A 25,100-nucleotide genomic window follows, 5' to 3' on the forward strand; every position below is an offset into this window, starting at 1 on the left:
AGGCCAGGTTGGATGGGGCTCTGGGCAGCTGAGCTGCTGGGGGGCAGCCCTGCCCATGGCACGGGTGGGACTGGGTGGGCTTTAAGGTTCCTCCAAACTAAGCCATTCTATGATTCCATGATTATTAATTTTGCCCTTGATGATCTCAAGGAATCTCCCTGCTGATCTCAAGGAAGGGGATGACCATCCACAACACTTCTGTATTGGTCTGTCCTAGAAAGCCATGTCATCTCTCCCTCTTCTGAGTCACTGGACAGAGAAAGGGATCAACTTTGGGCTCTAGGTCAGCTGCTGACTCGCACAGCAGCTGCACTGAAAGCGGTGGATAAATCCCAGAGCTAAGTTAATGTTTCACTATGCCATTTTAGCCACCACTAAAAGAAGCTTAAGGTTTCTGCTGGAGTTCTGTGAAGTTCATCCTCATACAAAATCAAAATTACTTTGTATTTACTTTTTTCAGATGATTCATAAACCTGCATCTGAGCTCCCTAGTTTCAAGAATTTGAGGAAAGGGATCTTAGTGGTATCCCAGGTTAACCTGCTCTGGATGTAGTTTGAAGTTTAGGAATCCCACTGCAGCCCTCTTTGCAGTGAAGTAGGGTAGCACGTGTGCCAGAGCTCAAAGCCTGCCTCCCAGGCACAACAGGAATGATAAATGGGACTGATAAACACTCAAGCTGAAGTATGCTGCACGTGGGAATCAGGCAGTACTATTTCTAAAAGAAAGACAGGAAATTAGGCTCTCTTATGTCTTTTCAAATGTTTACAGTAAATCAGCAAAATTAATGGTTCTAGCAGAGAGAAATTCTACTCTCACTGAGAAACACACTGTACTCCAAGCAAACTAGCCAAATATTAATTTCCTTACAGCTGTTTTTGCCATTTATTTCCCTCCTTTGCCAAAATTAAGCTGAATTTTCTCATGAGTGCAAACATTTGTGTTGCAAAAAAATAAGGAAGTCAGTGATTTCATCAATTTTTAGGAAATAAAGTTAACTATAAGGGCTAATCTTCCTGTCTCACATAAAGACCAGAAAGTCCAGATAGATACGAAACATTTGAATAATTTAACTGGTTGCAAGGAGTCTTAGATTCTAAACACTGGAGGCAAACACTTGCTAAAATGATCGATTTTAATTTGTTGAGCAGAAAAAAAAGTGAGGTAAACTACCAAGCTTACAAGTGAGACTGTTGGGAAGATGCTGAACCAAATTTTTCATGTAGAAGCCTCAAGCATATAAAAAAGAGGTCACCTCAGTTCCTCCATTCCCCTCTAAGGAGGATTAGAAGTCCAGCTGTCATGGGAATGTGCTTGATTCTGCTTTAGTCCTCTTCTAGTTGACAAGAAGCAACTTTTCCTTGACAAAACTTAAGTAATCACCTCGCCAAACTTCTTTAGCAGTATATTGATTAGAAAAACACAACTTTTTAATTATGAAATACATTGTCACAGTTTCTGAATATTTACAATCAGCATAATCATTCCCAAATCACTGCTTTCATATCTGTTGAATGAAAACCAAATTATTGAGGTGTAAACTAATGTTTATAGTTAATACTGCTTCTGGTTCATCATAATTCTCAACTGAAATGAAATTAAATTAATAGGAATTAAAATAGAAGCCAAGTAAATCCACTTCATATATATTATTAGTATGAGGGGAAGAAAAGTTCAGTATTTAAACAAAAAGCTTAAAGTTATCAGCACCTACAAGACTTGAATCAGAAAGTCCAGATTAAAATTCAGGCTCTAATTCCCTTTATTTTTCAGCTTTCTCATCAGTGATGCAGAAATAATAACCTTTATTTTTTTCATTCATGGACTGCTTCAAGGATGAACAATACAATGTCAATGTTGAGTATTACCACAATTCATTTTAAAAACACGAATGAAATCACAGTGATTTGTTATAAAAGACAGATTATTCGAAAACATGAATACTGAAAAGTGAATTCAGCGGGAAATAAAAATGGTCTGATGAGGAAATGAAATGTCTTTTTTTTTTTTTTTTTCCTCCAGTGAAAAGAGAACAAATATTTCAGAAATCACTGCATGACGTTTTCTTTGCATAATTTCCACTTGAAAGACCCATTTTGAAAATATTTATGGAACCTGCATAGGCGCAACCATATTTTGACTTATACGTGACCAGATTGTCATGGACATCACCTAGCTACCTCTTCCTTGCAGTGTTTTTTCCAGGATTCACTCCATTGATAAACACAGGAACAAAATGTTTTGGAAAATTTGGCACTTTAACTTCATTACTCATCACATTATTGGCAAAATTTCATGCCAACAAATAACTGTTTATCACTCAAATCAATGTTGCTTGGTGGACATTAGCAGATTTCCTCTCAGAAAAGACAATCAAAACTCAAGCCTCGCATTTACACCTATGACAGAAAGACAGAAATTCCAACCCACTTCACATTACGAATTTCTAAATCAATATGATGACATAAGTACTAGTGTGATTTTTCGTATAAATGCATGTATTTGAGTTGCAGGACCAGGAATTGATTTAGTCATCCTTGCAAAGACAAACTCAAAACCATCCTATACTAGTTTATAGAAAACCTTCAGGACCAATTAAGTGAATTAAAGATATAGCATGGATAAACTCTGGAAAGGTGTGTGCAAAGGTCCTGCTGTGTATTGTTGTTTGGTATGGATTTTTATCAATGTTTTTATGGTGAGGAATCATCTGTTTGTTGTACAGTATAGGGAGAGAAATGAAATAATTTTAAAAGTGACTGTAAAATCATCAAATTTTGCACGCTGATACACTCATCTGCACGGTCATAGGCCTCTTCTATCCTGATTGATTCCATCTGGAATAGCACTGAAATGACCTCATATGACATATAGTCTGCAACACTAAGATACCATAAGTATATTCTGCAGAAAGTGAACACTTTATAAATTGCATTTGCAGTTAATATGACAGTTATTTGAAGAGAAAACAGCATAATGATAGACATTGGTCTAGGTAATTAATTTCCACAGAAAAACGAGGTAGAACATATGATATCATTTAGTTGTCATAAGATCTATGAAGATATCATCCTTTGTCACTTCAAAGTCGTTTTAAAACCTTAATTTAAGAATGTGGGTCTATCATTATATCAAATCCCAAGCTTTTAAGACCAAACACATGATTAGTGTTGTCAGACCTGTCAAAACTCAGCAACTTTGGCAGATACTAAATGCAGTAGCTCCAACTTGCTTGTTGGCAACTGTGTTGGCTGCAGGTGGGTTTTCTGTGGGACATGTTGGGATGCTTCTCTGGGGCAGTTTCAGGGTCTCCTGCTCCTTCTGCTCCTGGCAGCCCACTGGGGTGACTTTCTGCGTTTTCATCTACTCTAAAAGACTCTGGGAAAGCCTGAGAATGCAAAGAGGCTTCTAGATGATGGAGGGACAGTGAAGGGATTGAACAGGTGGCTGGTTGCTTGACTTTCTGTTTAATTGGCCATCCTTAATGTTGCTGAGATCAAATTATACTGTTTACAGTATGTTATGAAACCTGACTTTGGACAGCACATTTTTCATTATTATTGAAATCAAGTTACTGAAAGCAAAGGGCAGCTGTGCAACAAACCTGTTTTGAAGCCAACACTGTATCGTGTTACGTTCTACTACAAAAGTACACGAGCAGTGTCAGAGGGTGTAAGTTTTAGAGTCTATCCTGAATGTAGAAATACTTCTAAAAAACATTTTAGCTTTTCAGTTTTCAAAGACTGATTTCTTGTACAGATGTTATGTGCCCAAATCAGTATGGCTCAAGTTTTGAAACCATAAAAACAAATATATGTATAAAACTTATGAAGGCTTTTTCATGCCATAAATTGATAATTTCAACTTTGATACATCGGGTCCTTATAGGATTTGAAAGAAGCAGCTGCTCAGAACAATTAGGCAGCTGGAGATCAACCCTCTGCAGCGATAAAAAGCTCCAGTTTCTGAGCCTGCAGGGATATGAGCTATCAGATTTTAACCAGTGACGTCTTAACTTGCAGAAGAGCTGTCACTGCTGTTTTGGGTTTCAAGAAAAGGAATTATTTCTGGGGCTAAATGGAAAGTTATGAAGGAAACATTCTGGGGATGTATTAAGACTCCTTGAAATAAGACCCATTTGAAATACCTGGATGTAACTCTTTTTTAAAAGATTCATTATCAATACAATTACCTTTGCTAAAATGCTTGATTTTTAGCCTTGCCAATAGCATATTCTAGTGCATTTATGTGCAATACATCTTACAAACCAAAGGCAAAACTATAGCAGCCTCCAGGATCACTTTGTTCTGGACCTTTTTAGTTTCTGCCAGTTTATTTTTAATAGTAGCTTTTCAAGAACTGGGGAAACAGGAGGGGAATCAACTCTTTGAAAGGGTAGATAACAGCAGAACAAGGGGAAATGATTTTAAGTTGAGGGAAGGAAGATTTAAGTTGGATGTCAGGGGGAAGTTCTTTACAGAGAGAGTGGTGAAGTGCTGAAACAGGCTGCCCAGAGAAGTTGTGGATGCCCCGTCCCTGGAGGTGTTCAAGGCCAGACTGGATGGGCCCTGGGCAGCCTGGTCTAGTATTAAATGGGGAGGTTGGTGGGGGGGTTAGAGGTTCATGATCCTTGAGGTCCCTTCCCACCCAGGCCATTCTGTGATTCTGTGTGTGATTCTGGGGAAACCTCTCTCAGAGCTAGCCAGGTCCCACAGGACTCCCCAGCACTCCTTAGCTCTCCTTGCACCTTCTGCTGATGAAAGAACACTATGATTGCTGAAATGACTCATGCAGGAAACAGCAATTCTCATTATGAGAAGAACTGATAACAAAATACATGTCCAGGAGGTCCTACCAAAAATGTGCACACAGGGACATGAAGCTACACTTCAAACTAAATTTGGGTGGGGGAGAAAACAGCAAAAAGATTAGGTATAAAATATGCATTAAATATTTTGCTATATAATCTATATAGCTACAACATATAAGCCTCCTAGAGGATGTTATAAGAACAATGGAAGCATTGTACTCAACATTTAAAAATTTGCAGCCCCCATAAGACTAAGCTTGGCCTCCTTGGCTGTTTCCATGCAAAATGGCTACTGACTTGGTGCAAAGAATAAGTGATGCTCATCTGACCAGCAGCTATCATTTGTTGGCTTTTCCTGCTTACTCAACATACAGTCCCATCATAGATCTACTAAATACAGCTAACACTACACCCAAAAGACAGAATGACTGTTTTCCTTGGTGGCTAATCTTTACTTTCAGAATGACTGTACTTCAGAGGCATTCTTCTAAGAAAAAGGGAGGCTAGTTGCTCCCATTTCAGAGATAGGGAAATAAGGAATTAAATTTAAGATTACTTAGAATTTTGACTGCCCAATCTGAGATGCTACCTAATCTTGCGCATTACATCACTCCTTATATGCAAGGCAGAACTCCCTGTGACTTCAGTTCTACCTGAGAACCTCCATGAATTAAGTCTGCACCTCAAGACAGAAACCTAAAATATAAGAACTCAAAGCAAGCAGACATCAGAGGGAAATGACTTGTTTCACATCACACAGGAGCTTTGTGCCAGAAGTGGGACAGCTTTCCATGGATTTGACTACGAGATCATCATTATTTCTGCAAGTCCCAGGTCTCCTGTACTACGCACCTTCTGACTTCTGTGACAAATAAACCCTGTGCTCAGCAGACAGCAGATTCCTTTATTTCTTATCCCCAGACAACCTCTGATTATCTCCCGAATATGGTCCAGCCTATCCACTAAGGGAGGAAGGCAAGCACCTTCTGGAAACATAGGACAAGACCTGTAATTAAAGACTGTGACATTGAACAGGTGTAGGACTGAATCAAAATAATCTAAATTTAAGTCTAGAGTTTTCTACTTTAAGAATGAATCATGTGATGACTTTAACTGTGCTCTTTTAAAATCGTTTCAGTTGCATGATTTCCTCTGTTTACAAAAAGCAACATGAGAAAACAAAGAAAAAGAGAAAAACTTTCACTGTGAAGCATCACATTAAAAATTATGAGCATCCTTACGAGACTGAAACCCACCTCACTGCTGGCTGAAGCACATGAGTAATGGATAGTTGTGGCTGTCACTCCAGGGAGACTTACATGAGATGCTTGTGAACATTTGCCAATGAAGGATGAGATACCTCAGGAAGGAGACCCAGGCTCTGAAGGCAAGTGTGCCATGAGGGAACACACACTTCCACTTCTCCTCACCAATTAATGGCTCTTCCACTTTATTCCCATTTATTTTCCTCTAGCACTTCTGTGCAACTCCAGGCTCACTCTCCTGTTCCATCAGCTGCTCCTCAGGCATCCTTCCCAAGTCAAGACACTTTCTGGCCATCCAAATCATGGTTTTCCCTCCAATGGTTCCTGCTCTCAGCATCTGCTTTTGGTCTCAGGCTCCTTAGCAGTTCCTCCAGCTTCTTATGTACCCCTGCTATGACTACCAAAGTCTTTTTCACCTTCTGTCTGCCCCATCTCCCACTTCTGTCTGATCTGACCACATTTCCTTGGCAGGGATGGTAAGCACTTGCCATGCTTGGTCCTTGTTTGGACACCACGTTCCTTCCAGAGTGTGATTGCAACAGGGGATGAGGGAATGCTCTGGTGGAGGCTGCTGTGCCAGGGCTCAGGATGGATCAGAGAAAAGCTGCCTGGAGGCAGAGCAGACTGAGCAACTCAATTCTATATGTTTCTATGTCACTCAGAAAGCCATAAGGCTGCACAAAGCCAGGTCTGGAAGCAAGGATGCCTTGGGCAGGTGGCAATTTACTTCTCAGCATTTTTCTTTTTTTTTTTTAAAAAAAAAAATTTCTGTGTTGTCTTACTAAGTCACTTTGAGATTCCTGTATTTAAAAAAACTACTTGAGATTACAGTCTGATAAAACATATCTTCCTGAATTTAAAAGCTTTTCTGGGTCTTTCTGTGAAACTTGCTATAAGGAATAGGTTGAGGCTGATCTACCTCAAATCAACGATGGGCTTGAGGTCCTATCCCAGCTGATTCTCTCTCTGGCTATGGCAGGTAATCCTAGGGATCTCAATTTAACACTTTCCATTCTGTGGCTTCTCACCTCACTCATCTCACCTCACCAAGTCACCACACTCCTAACATCTACCACAGTTCTATCATCATGCTTCCTCATCCATCTCAGAGTCTGGCAGTCTATAGGTAATCTCATCTGCTTTGTCTACCTGGAATGTTGCTCCTGCAGCTCCCCAGAGTAGTTTCTCCAGGCAAAAACTTGGCCCTTTGTTTGAACATCTGTCTTCCAAGGTTTCAGAAAAGAATGGCAACTTTTTTTTTTTTTTTTTTTTTTAATGAAGAACATTGTCATGGTATAGTATTTTAAAGGTTTTTTGAGGAATCTTCGGCTTCTGAAATAAAACCATCTTCCTGAACATGCTACATATTAAAGATGACTGTGGAAGACAGTAAATATTTGCATTCTGCTTCAGTCTCTTCACTAGGAAGCAATGCTGGCTACAAAACAACTTTGAGGGAAGCAGATATTCATACATAGCTCCAGCATTGCGTGGTAGGGCTTATTGCTGATGCTAATGCAGAATGTTGGAGGAGGAAGAATCCATTTTGGTCACTGGTCTTTAGGAAAGATATGACCTAGATTTGCATTTTCCTCCAATGCAGTCCTTGTTTATTTCAGTTTGAAATGATCCTCTGTCAAAACCACAAGCATGTATACTTCAGGGGAATTTCAATGCAGACTGGAATTTTCTGCCTGGAACTAATTTGCACCCTAAATTAGCAGTAAAAACAATGGAATTGATTGATGCAAGTAATGAAAACAGGAAAATTCATGAAAAAAAGTCTTTCAAGATTGAATAAAGCTGACAAACTAAAAATTGCCAAAACTGGGGCACAACAGCAGCATTCAAGAAAACAAACATTGCTTAGTAATAAATTTGCAAATCTCTGCAATAGAATGGGCACATTTCAAGTACAGCACCTGTTGAAGGATTTTATTAGCCTTCTAAATCAAAAATATCATTTTACATTCCTTGTTTCCAGGATCAGATGTCAGTCTCCTTGGAAGCAGGAGGTGCAACAGAAAATGACCTCTGTTGTGTTTTCTATGCTGCTTGCTACTTTCCAGGCATGTCTTTCTCTCTCTCTAAATGTGATGAGAGCAGTTTTCATTTTAGCAAGTGAGGGGAATGATGGTATTATGGAGTTTTAGGAGCATGAAAAATAAAGGCCACCCAGATGAACTTCTCTCCTTGGGACTGCTTGTTCTCAGCACTTGCTACAGCTGTGAAATTCAGAGCTATGCCTTGGCTGCTGTGAGCTACAGCATCACACAGTCATGCATCACAGCCTGTGAAGCACTCGGGCTGTGAAGGAGGTAGTACTAAGCACACCTGCACCATTTTTTTGTGAGTGTGATTTTCAGATATCCTTGGCTCAGCTTCAATAGACATGAAGTAATGGCCTTACTTCTGATATCCAGTCAGGATGATCTAGGAAATCTTTATTTCAGAGCAAAACTCACTTTAGATACAGCGCTGCCTTCAGTGTTCAATAAGAATTCTTAATTATTCAGTCAGAATACATAAAAAGAGAAAAAAGATTTTTTTTTTTCATAACTTCAGATCATCTTAACTAGGCTTAATTCATTTTTTTTAGGGTAATTGTATTTTGTTTAAACACAGTTAGCAGTTTGGTACCTTGTGCAAGATTAGATTCTCAGTCCAATTCTGACCCATTAATGAAATGAGAGTTCCCTAAAGGCAATCAAATGAGACAAATCAGCACATACACATGCTGCTATTAAAAAACTTGAGCCCGTGACACACAACCCATGCATGCGAGTGAAATACATGCCTTCCCCAATTAAATTTAGATTTTTTTTGATTTACACGTTGGAAGAACACAATATACTGTAACTGTAATTGTACTGTATTTGTAACAATTTCTGCAAAAAGAGATTTTTGTGAAAGAATAATCATGAAAGGGAACCAAACCACTCAGATTACTGGCACAGCTTCCTGCTGAGTGTGATTAGATAAAGGGAAAAAGAAGACTGGAAAAAATTGATCCCCTCAGCAGAATTTGCCATAATTATATGCGGGATAAGATTTAGCTATTATTCCACTATTAAATTCATCAAGTGGCAAGAATGAACATTCTTGAATAATCTACTTGTTCAATCTAGGCTATACAGGGTGAAGATTCCATTAAAAAAAAAAAAATAGGGGAGATGTGGGTGATCAGGGTATACCAACCTGTTAATTTCAACCCCCTCTCAGTCAGACAAGGAAGGATGCTCTGCGATTGCTTTACCAGCAATTCTGCAATAGCCCAGCAACTTCTGTTTAAAAGAAGTTTTCGTTTTCAAAATGTGAAGTCATTAAATTTCACACATACACACATTTGTCCTTCACTAGTTGCAAAAACCTTATAAATCTCAAGAATTGTGCTTGCAAGCCATACTCTCTGCAATGGTTCTTTGCTGGCACAACCTGCCCTACTGTGGCATTCCTAGTCAGGTGAAATAATTCTGAGAGGATACACATGACTTACTAACTGAAAGGAGGAATAGGCTATGTAACCTAATGAGAATGGGGGACTGTCCTTAATGCTACTGAGTGCAGTGAAACAGCAACAATGAAATGGTGAAAGCCCATGGACTAACAGCTGACCCAGGTACTGAAGTCAAACATGAGTACAGCTACATGAGTATCTCAGTGTAAAACTTCCCAGAGCTTCTGGTTTCCAAAAATCAGAAACAGTTATGCAGTTATTCTAATTATCAACACAAGCCATATGAAAAGGAAACAAAAGCAAGACACTATGGAAAGGAACATCTTATCTGAGAGATAACTTATACTGTTCAAAAAAGCAAGAGAAAAAAATGCTGTGTTTAGCATATGATTGGTACCCATTTTTCCTATTACAGATGTTGTAGACAGAATGATCTCACAGTTCATGCCTGGGTGGGGGATCTTAGCTGCAGTACTACCATGAGCCACACAGATCCAGTCTGCTGAGACGGCCTCAACTGTTAATCTAAATGATAAAATAACTGTTAAGTGAACCAGAGAAAAGAAGGAGAAAGAAAATGACCCCGGGGTTCTGGACGACCTCTTGAGTTGGCAGAGCTGTGACACATCATCTCCACTTTGCTCCCTGACACCTTCCATGGAACATGCCCTCATGACTGGCAATGGTACCTGAGTGAGGAAGCTGCCTAGTTTGTCCAACTGCCAATCTGACTGGAATGCACAGAAGGGTGAAATGGAGAGAAACCAGAAAATTATCATACAGGCAAAATTTAGAGGAAATAATTATTGTTGCAGCCATGATTGATTAGAACATATGTGAATAGCTGAGAGAGATGCAGTAGAATTATGATACGAGATTGCATTTAGAAGACACAAAATATGAATGTAACAGATACGAATCCAGAGGAGGCAGCTGTATTTGAAAGGTGGCTGTAGAGATAGAAATTCACAATTAAATGTCTTGTGACAACACCATCTCCAGATATCTGTATGCTGTAATTAATTGATGTGCCTTGGGCATCTAGGTCACCATCCACGTGACGTAAAATAAATACTTTAATTTTTTCTGTACATGCCACAAAACCCAATGCAGCAAACACTTTTACGATACGTAATTTTTATATTCCAGTTTACATCTTTTAGACAAAAGCAGATGCTAATCTGCCTCTCTCTGTAGCATTATATTACAAAAATGTTAGGAAAAAATAATTCTCTGAGAGAGTGGAGAGGCAGTGGCACAGCCTCCCCAGGGAGGTGGAGGAGTCACCATCCCTGGAGGTGTTCAAGAAGCACTTAGATGTTGTACTGAGGGACATGGTTTAGGGGGAAAATTTTGGTGGTAGGTGGGTGGTTGGACTGGATGATCTTGGAGTTCTTTTCAACTTTAGTGATTCTGTGATTCTAAACATCCTAAATTTTCTTCATAATATATAGTTATGCACTACTGGTTGCTAGTCCCTGAGTTTTGGTGAAACTGTCAACTGCATACAGCTGGTTCAAGGAGAAGTCAGTTGTGTGCTGGAAGTGTTGCTGTCTGATAAACTCAAACATATCTGAATTTTTCATAGTCAGGAAAAGATGGAAAAATAAAAATATATGTGATAAAAATGAGTACAGATACATTACTGTTTCTTTCCTCCAAAACAGTGTTATGTAATGGCTGGAGAACTGTTGTCTATAAAAATCAGAATAAATGGCCTGGGAGAAGTGAGGTGACTGACAAGAGTGTCATGAGGTCATCAGATATCGTTTACTAAACAGCAGTGTTTATTGAGTGAATGAGTTATCCTATTAGCTTCTGCTTGTCTCCAAACAAATCTTCATTAACCAGCCCCTTCTGCCAAGCGTAGCAAACAGCTCAGGCTTGATTACTGCAGGGAGTCAGCATGGGCTGAGCCAGAGAAACCACAATGTAAATACAAATCTAGGGGAAGACATGCCAGTTGCCTTCAACGTCAGCCAAGTACTAAAATATGGATTCAGTAGAGACAGCACCAGAAAGCTGCAGTGAGAGTAAAGAAAAATCAAAGTGCATGAAATTCAAAGTTCCTTACAGAAAAAAAGTTTTAGGCAGACAAACTGACAAGAATCAGCAAAGCAGCTAAAGTGCAAAGTGGAAAGCTGACTGGCAGATACCTGGTACATCAGCAGCACACGAAACATTTGCAGCCCTCATTCTACAAAGTAGTTTAACTTTTACCACTTTTGCAACGTGAGTCTCTTTTCACTTCAGCTGGTTTGAGAAATGCAAAATGTTCCCCCATGTTGAAGAAAAACCATTTCTGTGTGACTTACTGCACTCTGAGAAAGATACATGTTAATTCGTTTTTCGCAAAATCTCTATAAAATGCTCCAGTAAAAAGATGCCTGCTTCTTCCTGCTTACAGAAAGCAAACGTGCACCAGTTTTATTTCAAAAGTAAAATGTTTTTCATAACAATATGAATGAGCTAGATATTGCTGACAGCTTGAATTAATAATTTCCCTAGGCCTCTTCTCTCTCCTAAGAAGAACAATGTCATGCTCCAATAACAATAATAGATTTTTCAAGAGGAAAATGTAGATGTAAAAGATGCTGCCAGATGCTGCCAAATGAAGCCAGTACACTTCAGTGTCAGAAGTTGACAGTGCCTTGAGCCCCGCAGAAGTTAACTTCACTTTGAAAGCGAGAAAAAGAAATGTGGTTTTGAAAGTGGAAATTCAGACCAATGGATATGCCTAATCCTTTACCTATAATTAATATCCTAAGTCCAGAATCACTATACTGAAGTTACTGGATAACCACACTGCTTATTTTTGGAGATTACCTATAGTTATTGGAGACAGTTTGCAATTACACAGGTTCTAACTTGGGATAAATAAAGACCTCTATGCTTCTGTTTTTGCATAGGTATTGGCTAGGATGCCAACCTGAAAGGGTCCCTGACTCCTCCCCATGCATGCTGAAGATGGAGTAAAGCTTCCTTTCCTCCTCCTCCTTCTCCTCCTCAGCTGACAAAGGTAGCCAGTTTTTCTAAAGTGATGCAAAGGAGGTATGTATACCAATCAACACACTGAGGAGAAGACACGGATGGCTGGTAGTTAGTGCATGTTGTTGGAGTACAAGTAGGAAGAATCTCTTTAATAGGGACCTGTTGGTTGATTGGTTACTGTTTAGCAGACATACATGAAATACGGTGTCAGTAGTCAGTTCACATCATAATTTTATGAGGAACAAATGAAAGGTACCTGGGATTGTTCCACCTCATCTTGCTAAACACAATATCCTTGCTAATTTTGGGGGTACAAAGAAAGAGACAGAGACTCTTCCTACCTCTTCTATTTATGAGTATAGCAGAAACAATCTCGATATTAGTTAAAAATCAGTTTTTCTTGTGCTACAACTTGGTCCATTTTTATATGACAGAGAAAAGGTAATATTTACACCACTGCCATTCCTTAGAATTTCATCTTTTCTAGGAAAGCAAAATCTCACCTTTTCTAATGGAAAACAAAAACCAGCACTTGAAATGATTGCTCAGAAACTATGTTTTACAAGATATTTCTACATTGCTCCCTAGGATCTCTTTGCAAGATTTGGGTTTTTGTCAGAAGAAGTCTAGACATTCTTACAACTGTATCTTTAACTAAATATCATGAACTGGATTCCAACAGATTCATACCCCTGATCTGGATTCTTCCAGTTGTTAAGACTCTCGCACTGAAACAGAAGAGCCAGATGTTTCTGAGACATCAGGCATATGGAAATTATGAGCCAATTCTATGATGCTGGCAGCTAAGGACACTCAGCACCTTTCACAATTAGACCCTCAATTAACAAAGTTTACAGTCTCACTTCTGCAGACTTATAACACACTGTTCAGATCTGCAATATTGTATTTAAAGTATTAAAAAATGTATCTAGAAAGCAGATGGAGAAAGAGTTAGCATCCACTTGATGAAATTCCAACACTTGTGCTCCAGCCCCACTAATTTCCAAAGTTCTTTAAGCTGTCCAGTGCCTACTCTAATCTATCACGTTTGTTACTTTCCATTCACTGGTTACATCAGCCTTATAAAGGCACTGAAGGGATTCTGGAAGCAATTACTTCAATGACCATCTCATATTCTTCTCTATCTTCTGCCTGTAGAGGAATTGGAGACTCATCACAACCAGAAAATGTGCTCTAAAATGTGTCAACAACTGGCTACTCTGGTGGATCAAATGGTACCAACATAATGTGCTGGGTAGCACATCTCCACCTTGCCTACATAATAATTAATATGGGATGAAGGAATAAAGAGAAGTAGAAGCATTTTGGAAAAACTCAAAAGAGCTGTGCAAGGAAAGATGTTACTGATTCTACATTTTGTTGAATGAGTGGTTTTTGAAATACAGGACATAATTCTGTTTTATGAAACAATTCTAGACCCTCTTTGCTGCTGAAAGTTAGTTCCTTCCTTGTTCTTCTCCCACATCTCTTTTCTTATCCTTCAGACTCATCACCTTCCAATGAAAGGAGGTCTATCCAACTAGGAAAAGATATTATGTTGAAAGATATCTCTAGCTCATATTTATTTGCAGACATGTTTTCTCCATTGGTACATGTCACCTGAAATCTGTGGGGGTAGGCTATTATATTTTAATAGATTTTTTGCATTAAAAAACCACATGCTTTCAGACTCAGAACATCTTTACCCTACATCTATTACTCAACAACCTCACCAGAGATCACAAGATGCGAGACCCAGATTTACACTTAGTGTGAGCCTCCTTAACTAATTTTCAGACACTGATCATAAAAGAGACACAAATTTTCATTCTCAGCAAGCTTTGACAGAAACAGCAAAAGGCTTTCAGGACTGCTGCATATATACGTGAAGTCCAGAAAAGGGAATGGCTGGGGGAGTAAGTCAGATGAGTTGAGGGCATTTTGATTTACAATGCCAGGTCTGATATGTGGAAGTATGCTGCACCCAAACAGATGTCAATGGCCCACAGGTAGCTGAAGCGAGTTTAAACACAACCATTCTTTTACACTGAATGATGCTCTATACTTTATGCTAATGCAACTTGGTTCTTCAGCTGTGGATGAAGTCCGAGAGGAAGGTTTGGGAAAGGAGGATGTTGGAAATGTTAACTAATTTCTCGTCCTTATTTGTTCTCCTTTTTCTGAACAGAGAACAAGTATTAGCTCTGCATTAACATCACTTTTAACATGATCTAGCTTTTCTGTAGCAGTGTCCCAAAGAAAGAAAGAGCTGGTACAAAGAGATGTGAATAAAGACAAAGGCAGCTCCCTTGGAATTAAACATCAAGATAATGGGCTTCACCTAAATGAGGGCATGCAACCTTGCAAAAGGTATTATCAGAGCTTCCGACACAGATTCAATGCTTTCCCTAACTCTACCTCCTTCACTCTGAATACCTTCTTCCTCTGTGTTTTCATGTTTATTTGAAGGGGCAAATGATAACAATCATGTCAGAGTTCAGAGAACTATGTGAGATAAGACAGTGCATGACTGTGGGATGGAGCAAAAGTTAATTCTTTCACTTGTGTGTAAAATACACTTTACACAAAATGGAAAGCTGCAGATTCTCTCTAGAATTCCTGAGGCAATCAGATTGGGGCTAGTCATTCCTGGATGGGTTTGAATGTACTGCAGTTTGTGTATTTTTGATTTGCTAAAACCATAGCTTTATTTCACCCACAAATGTGCTTAACTGTATTCCACTCTTAGCAAAATTCAGGATTACAGGTAACACCCTGTGCAAAGAGGGTTTAGCAAAAGCAAGCAGGAGCAAAGAATTTCAAAGCAGAAATAGCCTGCTTTGTTTAAACAAAAAGCCTGCCAGTCTTTATGTTGTTATGCTATTACAGCATTCTAACTTCCATCTAAGCCTTCCCAGAGGGATGTAGTCTACACTTTACTTTCGCTAAGCACAGAATTTATTTGAAGTCATTACAGAAAAAAAAAAAAAATAAAAAAAAAATCAAGTTATCGTTGTCTTGAATGTACAGAGATGAAGAATAGGTGTCTTTTTCAGTAGAACAAGTAAGAGGTCTGTCACAGCAGAGGATTTTCTAATATTATTTATAGTTGCTTTTTTTTTTTCCTCTCCTCTGACAGTTCAGCTCAACTCCTTGATCAGAGCACTAAGAATTGTTCTGCTCAGATGGCTCACTGCATTTTGAGTGGAATGCAATTTAGTGCTCTCCCATCTGATCACAGCCAAATTCAGTAAGGGAGGACAATTTCCAAAGACCAACACACCTATTCTTCTCTGCTGGAGGCCAGACAAAGATTGCAGCATTAGAACAGATTACCTGCATCTGCCTACAGCTGCCTTTGATAAAAGGGACTGTTAGGCTGTAATGGCAGCTGGACTGTCCGTATCTGCAAGATAACATCAGGTGCTTTCCAAATTGAGCATCTGAGTGGTGCTTTGAAATTGAGCATTGTACAAAGCAGTGCAGTAAGAACAGTGTACCAGCACAAAAGAGTTCATTACATCCCTGCACACACTTCAGAGCTTCTGATTTTTTTTTTTTTTTAATGCACAGATTTCTTCACTGCTACATTTCCTTTGAGTTTATCTATGGCATTACTAAAGAAAAAAGGCAGGGTTTGTTTCAAAAAGTGGTTAACCATATATATGCCCCATAGTCCATAATAGTTTCTCAGAGCCAATTACTGTTAGACTACTGCATAAACATGTATTTAGGAAGCATGAAATATGTAATTATTTACCCAATCTGGTACTTAATACATCTGAGCATTCAAATGGGAATTACTGACATGATGGAATACAACATTCCACACATTGCTCTGGCACAAGAGGAGCCCTGCAGAATTGTACTCATTACACCTAGTTATTAAAAATCACCTGTTTCTTTTTTTTTTTTTTTTATTTCCAAAATTACTCAGTAACTTTAAGAAGTTATCATCATCACTAATTATCTCATCTTTTTTTTTTTTTATCACTTCTTGGAATACACTATGGTCCAAGAGAACTTTGTAAATATTATCTGAGGACAGCAAAAAATATTCAGTCCTAAATGAACTATTTGAAGCTTACTTCAGATGAGTGCAATGCACTGCTGAGGACTGGGCAGTAGCACATGCTAAGAACAACCTGTGTTATTTTTATCCCCTAGATGGATTAATTAAGCATAGCCCCTTCAGGAAAGAGGCCTAAGTCTTGCTTTCCTAAAGAACAGCAGTTAAAACCAATCACATTCGTATTATTTTCCTAAAATAGACTAATTATTATTGAAAATGTGATTGCATTATATAAATTGGGTCATGTCTTCAGATTATTAATCCATCTCATTTCTGTCACCACCGTCACAAAAACACTGCACTTAAAATAATTCAAAACAAAGAAAAGATTCACATCTTTGTTGCTCTGACAACTCAATGATTTGCCCTTCATTAGTTATTGACATCTCAGCTAAAGCACAACGTACATCTAATGCTCAGGGTTCTGTTTTGGAGTGATGACCAGCCCTCCAAGCACAGCACTTTGGATAAAGGTTATATTATCTTTAAGTGGAAACAGACTGTGGGTTTATTTTATATTCTGCTCCACATTTTACCTATTATGTGTAATTATAAGTCAATGCTGCTTTGGGAAATCTGCTTCCTTGCAATGTAATTCCAGGCATACTTCAAAGACATATGTAATTCCAGACATATTTCATATACCCTACTCCTGCTTGCAAGTCAGGAAACATTATCCCCCAGAACACGAGGCCACCAATGAGATCTACTGCTAGAACCACGTGCCATGAAGTCACATCAACATGGCCCAGCACCTGAGTTTCCTGGTGATAGAGATGTAGAGGGAGACATTCAGCCAGCCCAGGCTTCTCAACACAGGGCAAACAAGTCTGGCAGAAACAAGGAGAGACAGTTGATTTAACCATTGCTTTTCAGATTGTGGCAAAGTCATTAAGGTTTCATGTTTCTTTATAGGTTTTAAAAAAAGTCTCAGTTAATGAGATTTTAGACATGGGTTACTTAGACAACACAGCAACTTTCAAATTACTATATGACTTGTAATACCTTTCGGTATGTTTTGTGAACGCTCAGACACTTCAATATACTGGGATGAGCATGGCTGCAGGCTCCAGGTCAGGTGCCTATAGCACCTACATACCAGTAGTAGTGAGGGGCAATATGGTGGGACAGAATTGTCTCTCTGGAGTCATTCAACAGAAGTCTCCATCCAACTGGGCCTCTGGACCCTTCCATGACAACCCAGATATTCATACACCTTATAACACCCATGCAGAACTCAAACCCTTATTCAATCATCCATACTGCTAAAGGGAGAACAACGCAAATTGAGTCACGTCATCATATCATTAAGGTTGGAAAAGACCACTAAGATCATCTAGTCAAACCATCCATTTACCACCAATGCTGTCCACCAATCCAAGTCCTTCAGCGCCACATCTATAATGTTTTTTGAAGATCTTCAGGGATGGTGATTCCACCACCTCCCTGGGCAGCCTGTTCCAGTGTCCAATCATTCTTTCTGAGAAATGTTTCCTCATATCCAACTGCAACCTCCCCTGGTGCAACTTAAAGCCATTAACTTTTGTCCTATTGCCCTTACCCAGGAGAAGAGGCCAACCCCCAACCTCACTACAACATCCTTTGAGGGAGTTGTAGAGTGCAACAAAGCCTCCTCTGAGCCTCCTCCTCTCCAGATAGAACAATCCCAGCTCCCTCAGCCGCTCCCCATAAGTCTCATGCTCCAGAACTGTCACAGCTTTGTTGCCCTTCTCTGAACACACTCCAGAGCCATGATGTCTTTCTTGCAGTGAGGGGCCCAAAAATGAACACAGTTCTTGAGGTGTGCCCTCACCATTGCTGAGTAAAAGGTTGAAATGACGTGAAATGATTATCAATTTTGTGTATGCAACATAATCAAGAAATATCGATAAGTTGCAGAATATACTAGGCACTATATTTAGGCACATTCCACTCAGAAATATGCAAAGGATATCCAAAGTATTTTTCATCTTGGTACAATTGTTAAAACAATACCAATAAATAACGAAACATTTCATGTAACTAATCACTGCATTTTCCTCTATTTGTGCTGCCAATAGGCTTCCTCCTTAAAAGTTCTTTTGATCGAATGACAGATTTCTCTTAACTATCTCCTTCTTTTGAAAAAAAAAACACCATGCTTTTTTCTGCTTCAGTGGACACTGTCAAACCTACAAGTCTGATGGCTGTTCTATTCCCAGCATCAGAAAAAGCTGGCAGGGTCCCATAGCACAGCAGGCTGAAGGACGATCAGCATTATATCCTTGTGCAAAGGATATCTGATGTGCAATCTTGGCCAAAGCACAGCCTGCAGTCTGAGGGAGGCTGAGCGTTGGTGAGAGCACATCTGTGGTCTATGCCCAGTATGGCACTCTCAGTATAAGAGTCCCAGCACAAAGAGGACATTGACAGAGGTAGGAGGTCTGGAGCACGATGTACCCATACAGGTTGAAAGGTAGATTTGTCAGTCTGGAGGCTCTGGATGAGTGGTTATGGAGAAGGCTGAATCATGCATTTGTCAGATATGCACTAAAAATGGACAGGAGATAATGGGCACAAGTTGCACAAGGGAAATTCTAGTTATTTTTAAGAAAAAGAAATTCACACTGCAATGTAGTTCAGTGCTGGAAGAGGCAGCCTGGAAACACTGTGCAACTTTTATCTTTGGAGATACACAAGGACAACTGGAGAAGTCAACCACACGGATGTTATTTGAACAAAAGCAGAATTGTCTTTTGCTTAGGAGATGTCCACAAAGTAAGACCAACACAGTCCTTCATGACATTTTAAGATCACAGTTTTAAATGCTTAAGGCTGTCTTTCTAAGTCCTGGGAATGTCTCAACACAAGTCCAAGCAACTTAAGAGTTTTAAAGATTAAATTCAGTATTTATAGTCAGAGAAAAGAGCCAAAATGAGGAAGGAAGTTGAAAAATTGGTATAATACATCCCCATGCCTGACACTGCTTAAATGGCAAACAGCTGTAACTACCAAGCATTTCTCAAGTAGGGACCCATATAATATTTATTCCAGTAATTCCACCTTCCAGGTCACAGAGTTCTGTATGCCAAAAAGGTAAAACAGAATTTATCAGACTTATTTCAGTTCCTAACCTCAGCATAAAATTACACAGCACACAAACCAACCTGCCAAGTGTTGAGTACAGCTAACATTTCCAGGGCTGACTCTCATATCTCAATCCTGTCCCTGTCTCAGGCAATTTTCATCAGAACAGTTTCCACGAGTGCCAGCACCATGCTTCAAGTCAGTTAGAAATTTTTCAGCATGAGCTGTGGTCTCAGTTTTTCTCATTAAAAACCTCCACCAGCTTCAAAAACATTTTGTGTGTATGTGTGTGTACATGTATGTGCACGGGTGATGTGGATCTTAAAATTCATAAAGCCAACTTTTGGGATAGAGAAGATGAAACTTGTTCAAGCTACAGTCAGATGCCTCTGAAATTAGAAACAGTGTTCTCCTCCAAGGTCAGCTCCTCATTAGTAAAGGAAAACATTCTTAAGTGCTGGTTTAAGCAATCTGATAGTGGATCCAAAGGCACACTGCATGTCAGGATTACTCAGGGAAACAGAGGAAATGAACCGTATAAATTCTTTGTCAAACAGTTTTCTAACACTCCAAATCTATTTTTAGGTTCAGCATCTGCAGAAGGTCTTAATTTCATTGTATTTCTTCAAGCTTTCTGCAGAGATACTTTCATTTTTGGTACAAATCCAGAAAACAACCCTGGCTTCATTTGGAAACCAAATTTGAAATCCTCATTCCTTGTTTCTTTTTGGACAGAACGGTCTTTGAAAGGACAGTCCTGAAGAGTCCCAAAGAGCTTGGACACAGCTGGGGTACAGTCAGTTCCAGCATCCTTCTCCACAGGCTTTGATTTTATTCTTGAATTCCACCCGGCACAAGTCTATTTTTAATGCCATTTGCTTTTTTTTCCCCAATTGGCTAGGTAGCCCCTTAGAGATTTTCCACAAAGTACCTGACCCCTCTTGGTCAGATGTTCCAGAGAACGGAAGGAGAACAGCTTGCTCAGCTGAAGCCCCATAATTAGCATAAACTGCGATAACTCTCAGTCCTTCTCTAACCTGCTGGCTGCACAGCATGATTTCCTTGGGATTTTTGTTTGCTTTGCTTTTAATATGAAGTGTAATATTACTGAGAATCACCAGATGGCATTGCTGCAGATACTTCTGATATTTCTGTTTATCTAAGTGTACATAAGCTAGATATTGAAAAATGCCTAATGCAATCCATGTAGATTATTTCCTGATATTATTGCTTGAGCTCAGCTACAGAGGTGACATTTTCAATGTAAACATATCCAGTCTCAACCATGTATTTGCATCCACATATGCTAATGCTTGAGCCCTCACAACACCACATGATTTATCTGTGCTGCAAAGGAGAGTGCATGGCTGCACAGGCATGCTTTAGAAACAGGATATACAAGGTTTTCCTACATTGTACAAGTCAGACAGGAGATATTCTTTAGACTACCTTAAAATGTTATTGTTTCTTAATCACTGTATTCTTTAGGCACACTGAAATGATTTAAAAGCATTTTAAATTCTTAAAATGTTGCCTGTTTAGTGTCTGAATCTGCTGGCCGAAGAGTTTCAGCTACAATGGTGGCATCTGCAAATAACCAGGGATCAAATTATGTACTAATTCACACCTCATTAAGCTCCTCTGAAGAGCCCAAATGATATGGGTAGTAACTTTTAGCGCAGGCTATGCTGCACAACATATGCTAGCACCCTGGGGCTGCGGGAGCTTTCAGCCTGCACAGCCCAGCTCTGAGGCCAGCCGGGGTGGATGGACCTCTTCAACCTCCTAGCCCTCCAGCATGGTAATACTGTGATGGGGCACTTCTTTCCCAGGCATTTCTACCACCACATTAAACAGTAAACTCACATTTTCTCTTCTCATTTCATAGTCCTTCTCTTAAAACCAAGAATAAAGCAATACCTAGCCTTCAAGACTGCCTTATGAATGAAGTACTCTCTTCCCAGATGCACACAGAAGCCAGGTGCAGTCACCTCACCATGCTGCTGCAGCTGCATGAAGATCAGAGCAGGCCATAGAGGTGACCAGGAACCCAAAAGATGGTGTGCCAATAATTTTAGAACCTATGTGGTAAAAGGAAATTAGAACCTAAGGCAGCTACCACTGTAGCATACATTTATTTCAATATTTTTATTCAGATGCCCTGGAAGTCTGTGGGCCATTTCTTTGGAGGAATAGTTTTGAATGCAGTTGGCATTTTTTCTCTTCAGTTGCCATCGTGCTGGCATTTTCTTGTACTATCAGCAGTCAAACAAATTCCCACTATTAGTGTATGATCACAGCTTTGAGCATTAGTGAATGAGAAGTCAAGTCCCTGAGGAAAGATCTATTGCTGATGAAAGAAACCTCCCTCAGCTGAACAGGCAGAGGTGTTTCTGGAGCAGAAGGACAGCTCTCTCATATGGGGATGTTAAATCCATACTTTAGATCATAGTTATCCCCTATGTCTCCCACAAAAGCATTTGAAACATCACCTTAGTAGAGGTAAGACAGTTCTCTTCCTTCTTTCTTTGTATCTGCCTCACTGCCATATAATTTGTTACTTTATTGAGGCCAGTATTATTAGAAATCAAAGAAGTCTTTCCTAGGATTGCTTTCCCAGTCAAGACAACAGCAAGGTAGTCAATACAGATGTTTTCAGATGGAGTTAATTCAGCACTAATCCTCATTAAATGGATGAAGGAATGTAAGTAAGGTAATAAAAGATGTCTGAAATACCAACACAAAGCATGGACCTTTGGGAGTCCAAGAATTAAAAAATGAGAAACATAACTCAGTAAAACTCCCACAACAGAAAATGTATCTGCAGCAGTCTCTTAATGCCTCAATGGATGTCCAAGGAGAGAGCTGCAAATCACTTATCTCTCTGGGTTTGAACGGGCTGTCTACAGAAGCAGTAACGCGAGATAGACCCAGTGGATTACATTTTTCAATAACAAAGCCTTGTTCCTAAGATTTTTTAATAAAGCCAGCTACCCAGAGAAGAGATCAGAACTCTGTAATTGTGTTACAAAACAGCAGCAAGAACCAGAGACAATTTACAATAAATATTTTCCTCTTATGGGTTTTCCAAGTACATTTGGTTGGTGCATACAGCCCCCTTCTCCACTTACGCACCCCTTTTATACCCCCCATGCATCCCCAAACAGGAGTACTGTTATTCTAAGTGACAGAAACAAACTGTTAAATAAAGGTTAAAGTTATTGTCTCACGGATTAATGAACAGTTATTTTATTAAAAAAACCCAAAAACTAATAAAATTATTCACAAATAAATGAAGAGATGGCCATGTTGATCCACAGATAGAAATACTCAAAAATCCCCATCCTTCAGCTTTTGCCTCAAAACATTTGACACAAGCTAAAGCCCTGCAATGAAGTAACACACACCCTATGTAAATCCTGTCTTTGTAGTGTGGTGCAAACTGCTCATGCATGCAAGCACTACTTTTGCAGAAGAAATTTTGTCAGACGAACGCTATTTCTTAATGGTGAGTGAATTAGATGAGAACTCCTCTGAGGCATTTGTTAAGAATGCTTTGATGCCTGTCATGTATTGCCAATGTATTTCCAACAGTACTTAGACTTGTTACTTTTAGAAGAATCATGAATTAAGCTGAACATTTTTGGTTAAAAGGACTGAAGGCATCCTTTGATGACATAAACCAATTGACAAGAGGCTTTATAAAAAAGACTTGAATGAGAGATTAGGAACCTGCAATGTACAAAAAACTGCAGCTGGAAGACAGGAGATAAAAAAACAAAAGTTGAGAATACCGAAAACAGAAGCTACAGAACCTGGAAGACAGATAGTGGGCACAGTGAAAAATTGTAACAGTAAATATTAGTTATAAATATGAAGAGTACATGAATAGTAAATGAAGTTTGTGTAAAGCAGAGGAGCTGGAAGAAAGATGTCGTCCCTTATTCTCTGACAAAGAGCACATGCATGCAATGGTTCCTGCCTCTTGCTGTTCTGAATACAAGAGATGGATTAGGATTTTGGTTTCTGACTTGCATTTCTTTCCACAAAGCACTAATTCTGTCATCAGTATCTGGAATCCATCGTGGTTATTTCCAAAAGAAAAGCAACCCTGAGAAGTGCTTGTATCTCTCATATTTAGATCCAAACCTCTCCTTGAGTCATTTTTGCTGTAGAAGGAGTAACAACAAGCTGTGAACATGCATGTTTTGTCTTGCAGACTTCTCCTTCATTCCCAACCCTATAATACAGCTGAAGAGTTGTACCAGCTGCTAATCAGCACATCCAGTAACTTCCAACTTACAGAAAGCACAACATCTCTCAAAGCAAAATTCAGCTGAGGAACCCCCCTTTGCTGGTGAAAGCCAGCAGAGCTGCTAGCCCACAGCCTTCTTACTCAGCCTCGCTAAATTGCAATTGCTCTTCTGGGGATGAGAGCAGGAGGAGATATGACCTTGGACTTCCCTTCTGTGTGCCCTGAGCACAGAATAAATTAGCTTGGACACAGTAAACAACACAACTGCATCAGTCTGGGTCTGTGTCTAGTTTCAAGCTGATTATTCAGTCCAGCTCCCTGCTGAAATGGACTCAAGGGTTTGGGTCTGGAAGAGATCTGATGGCTGAGCTGACAGAGCTGCACAGAAAGGTACCTTCATTTTTGTCACCCCTGTGCATTTCCCATCTTGTTACTCACCAGTACTGCTCTGGATGGTCCTCACTGTAGTGGTTGTTCGCGGGGGAGAAGACGACCGCAGTGATATGCACTCATCATCTTGGGAGCAGCCCTTCTCAATGGCTCTCACATAGCTGTGGCTCCTCATACGGAAGCAGCCCGGCATTGGCAGGTCCAGGGCCTCCACTGCCTGAGACTCAAGCTCACTGAACACTGATTCGCAGACGGACTCAAACTGACCATTCACCTCCATCTCACTCACCTGTGGGCAAAGATAATCAGGTTCAGCATGCGAAAAGTAGAGGTTTTATGCAGAGATTTTTATTTCAGCCCTCGATTCCAGCTAAAGACCAGTGGGAAGCTGTGAGTCTCCATAAAAGCGCCTGGTTTTCCTCACCTCAGGAAGATGAAGCTCTGACAATTACGACCATTACACTGAAAAACAAAAATCACACTTCCTTTGATGGTTGAAAAAAATAAAGGTCAGCTTAACCTTGGGACAATCAATGCAAGCCAAAGGCAGTGACAGTGACAGAGCTGAGGGGCTGGAAGCTGAAGTGCAGACATAGTAATAAACAGTGGGAAAGAGGAGGCTGGTATGGGAAGGAGCTATGCTGCAGGGAGGAAATCTTTGTATAACTACATATTCTGGCTGACTCCTTTGAGAGCTGAAATGTGCGAGGGAAACTTTAGACCCTTTGTGGAGCATACACTAGGTGGTGACAAAGACTTCCACTCCACACAAGTTCAAGAACAGTTAAAGGTATGC

At 39.7% G+C, this 25,100-nt stretch overlaps 1 protein-coding gene across 2 annotated transcripts in view; it reads right to left on the reverse strand.

The window, feature by feature from the left end:
* DLGAP1 (DLG associated protein 1) overlaps positions 1-25,100 on the reverse strand; it is a 130,097-nt gene that overhangs the window by 59,699 nt on the left and 45,298 nt on the right. For both annotated transcript variants that reach the window (XM_042839945.1, XM_042839947.1), the window contains exon 4: positions 24,353-24,593. In XM_042839945.1, the coding sequence (XP_042695879.1) occupies positions 24,353-24,593 (241 nt within the window). The remainder of the gene's footprint in view (positions 1-24,352; positions 24,594-25,100) is intronic.

Source organism: Centrocercus urophasianus, unplaced genomic scaffold (assembly GCF_019232065.1).
Source record: "Centrocercus urophasianus isolate 14NV4802_14NV808 unplaced genomic scaffold, USGS_Curo_1.0 seq_11, whole genome shotgun sequence".
In the NCBI taxonomy this organism is placed as follows: domain Eukaryota; kingdom Metazoa; phylum Chordata; class Aves; order Galliformes; family Phasianidae; genus Centrocercus; species Centrocercus urophasianus.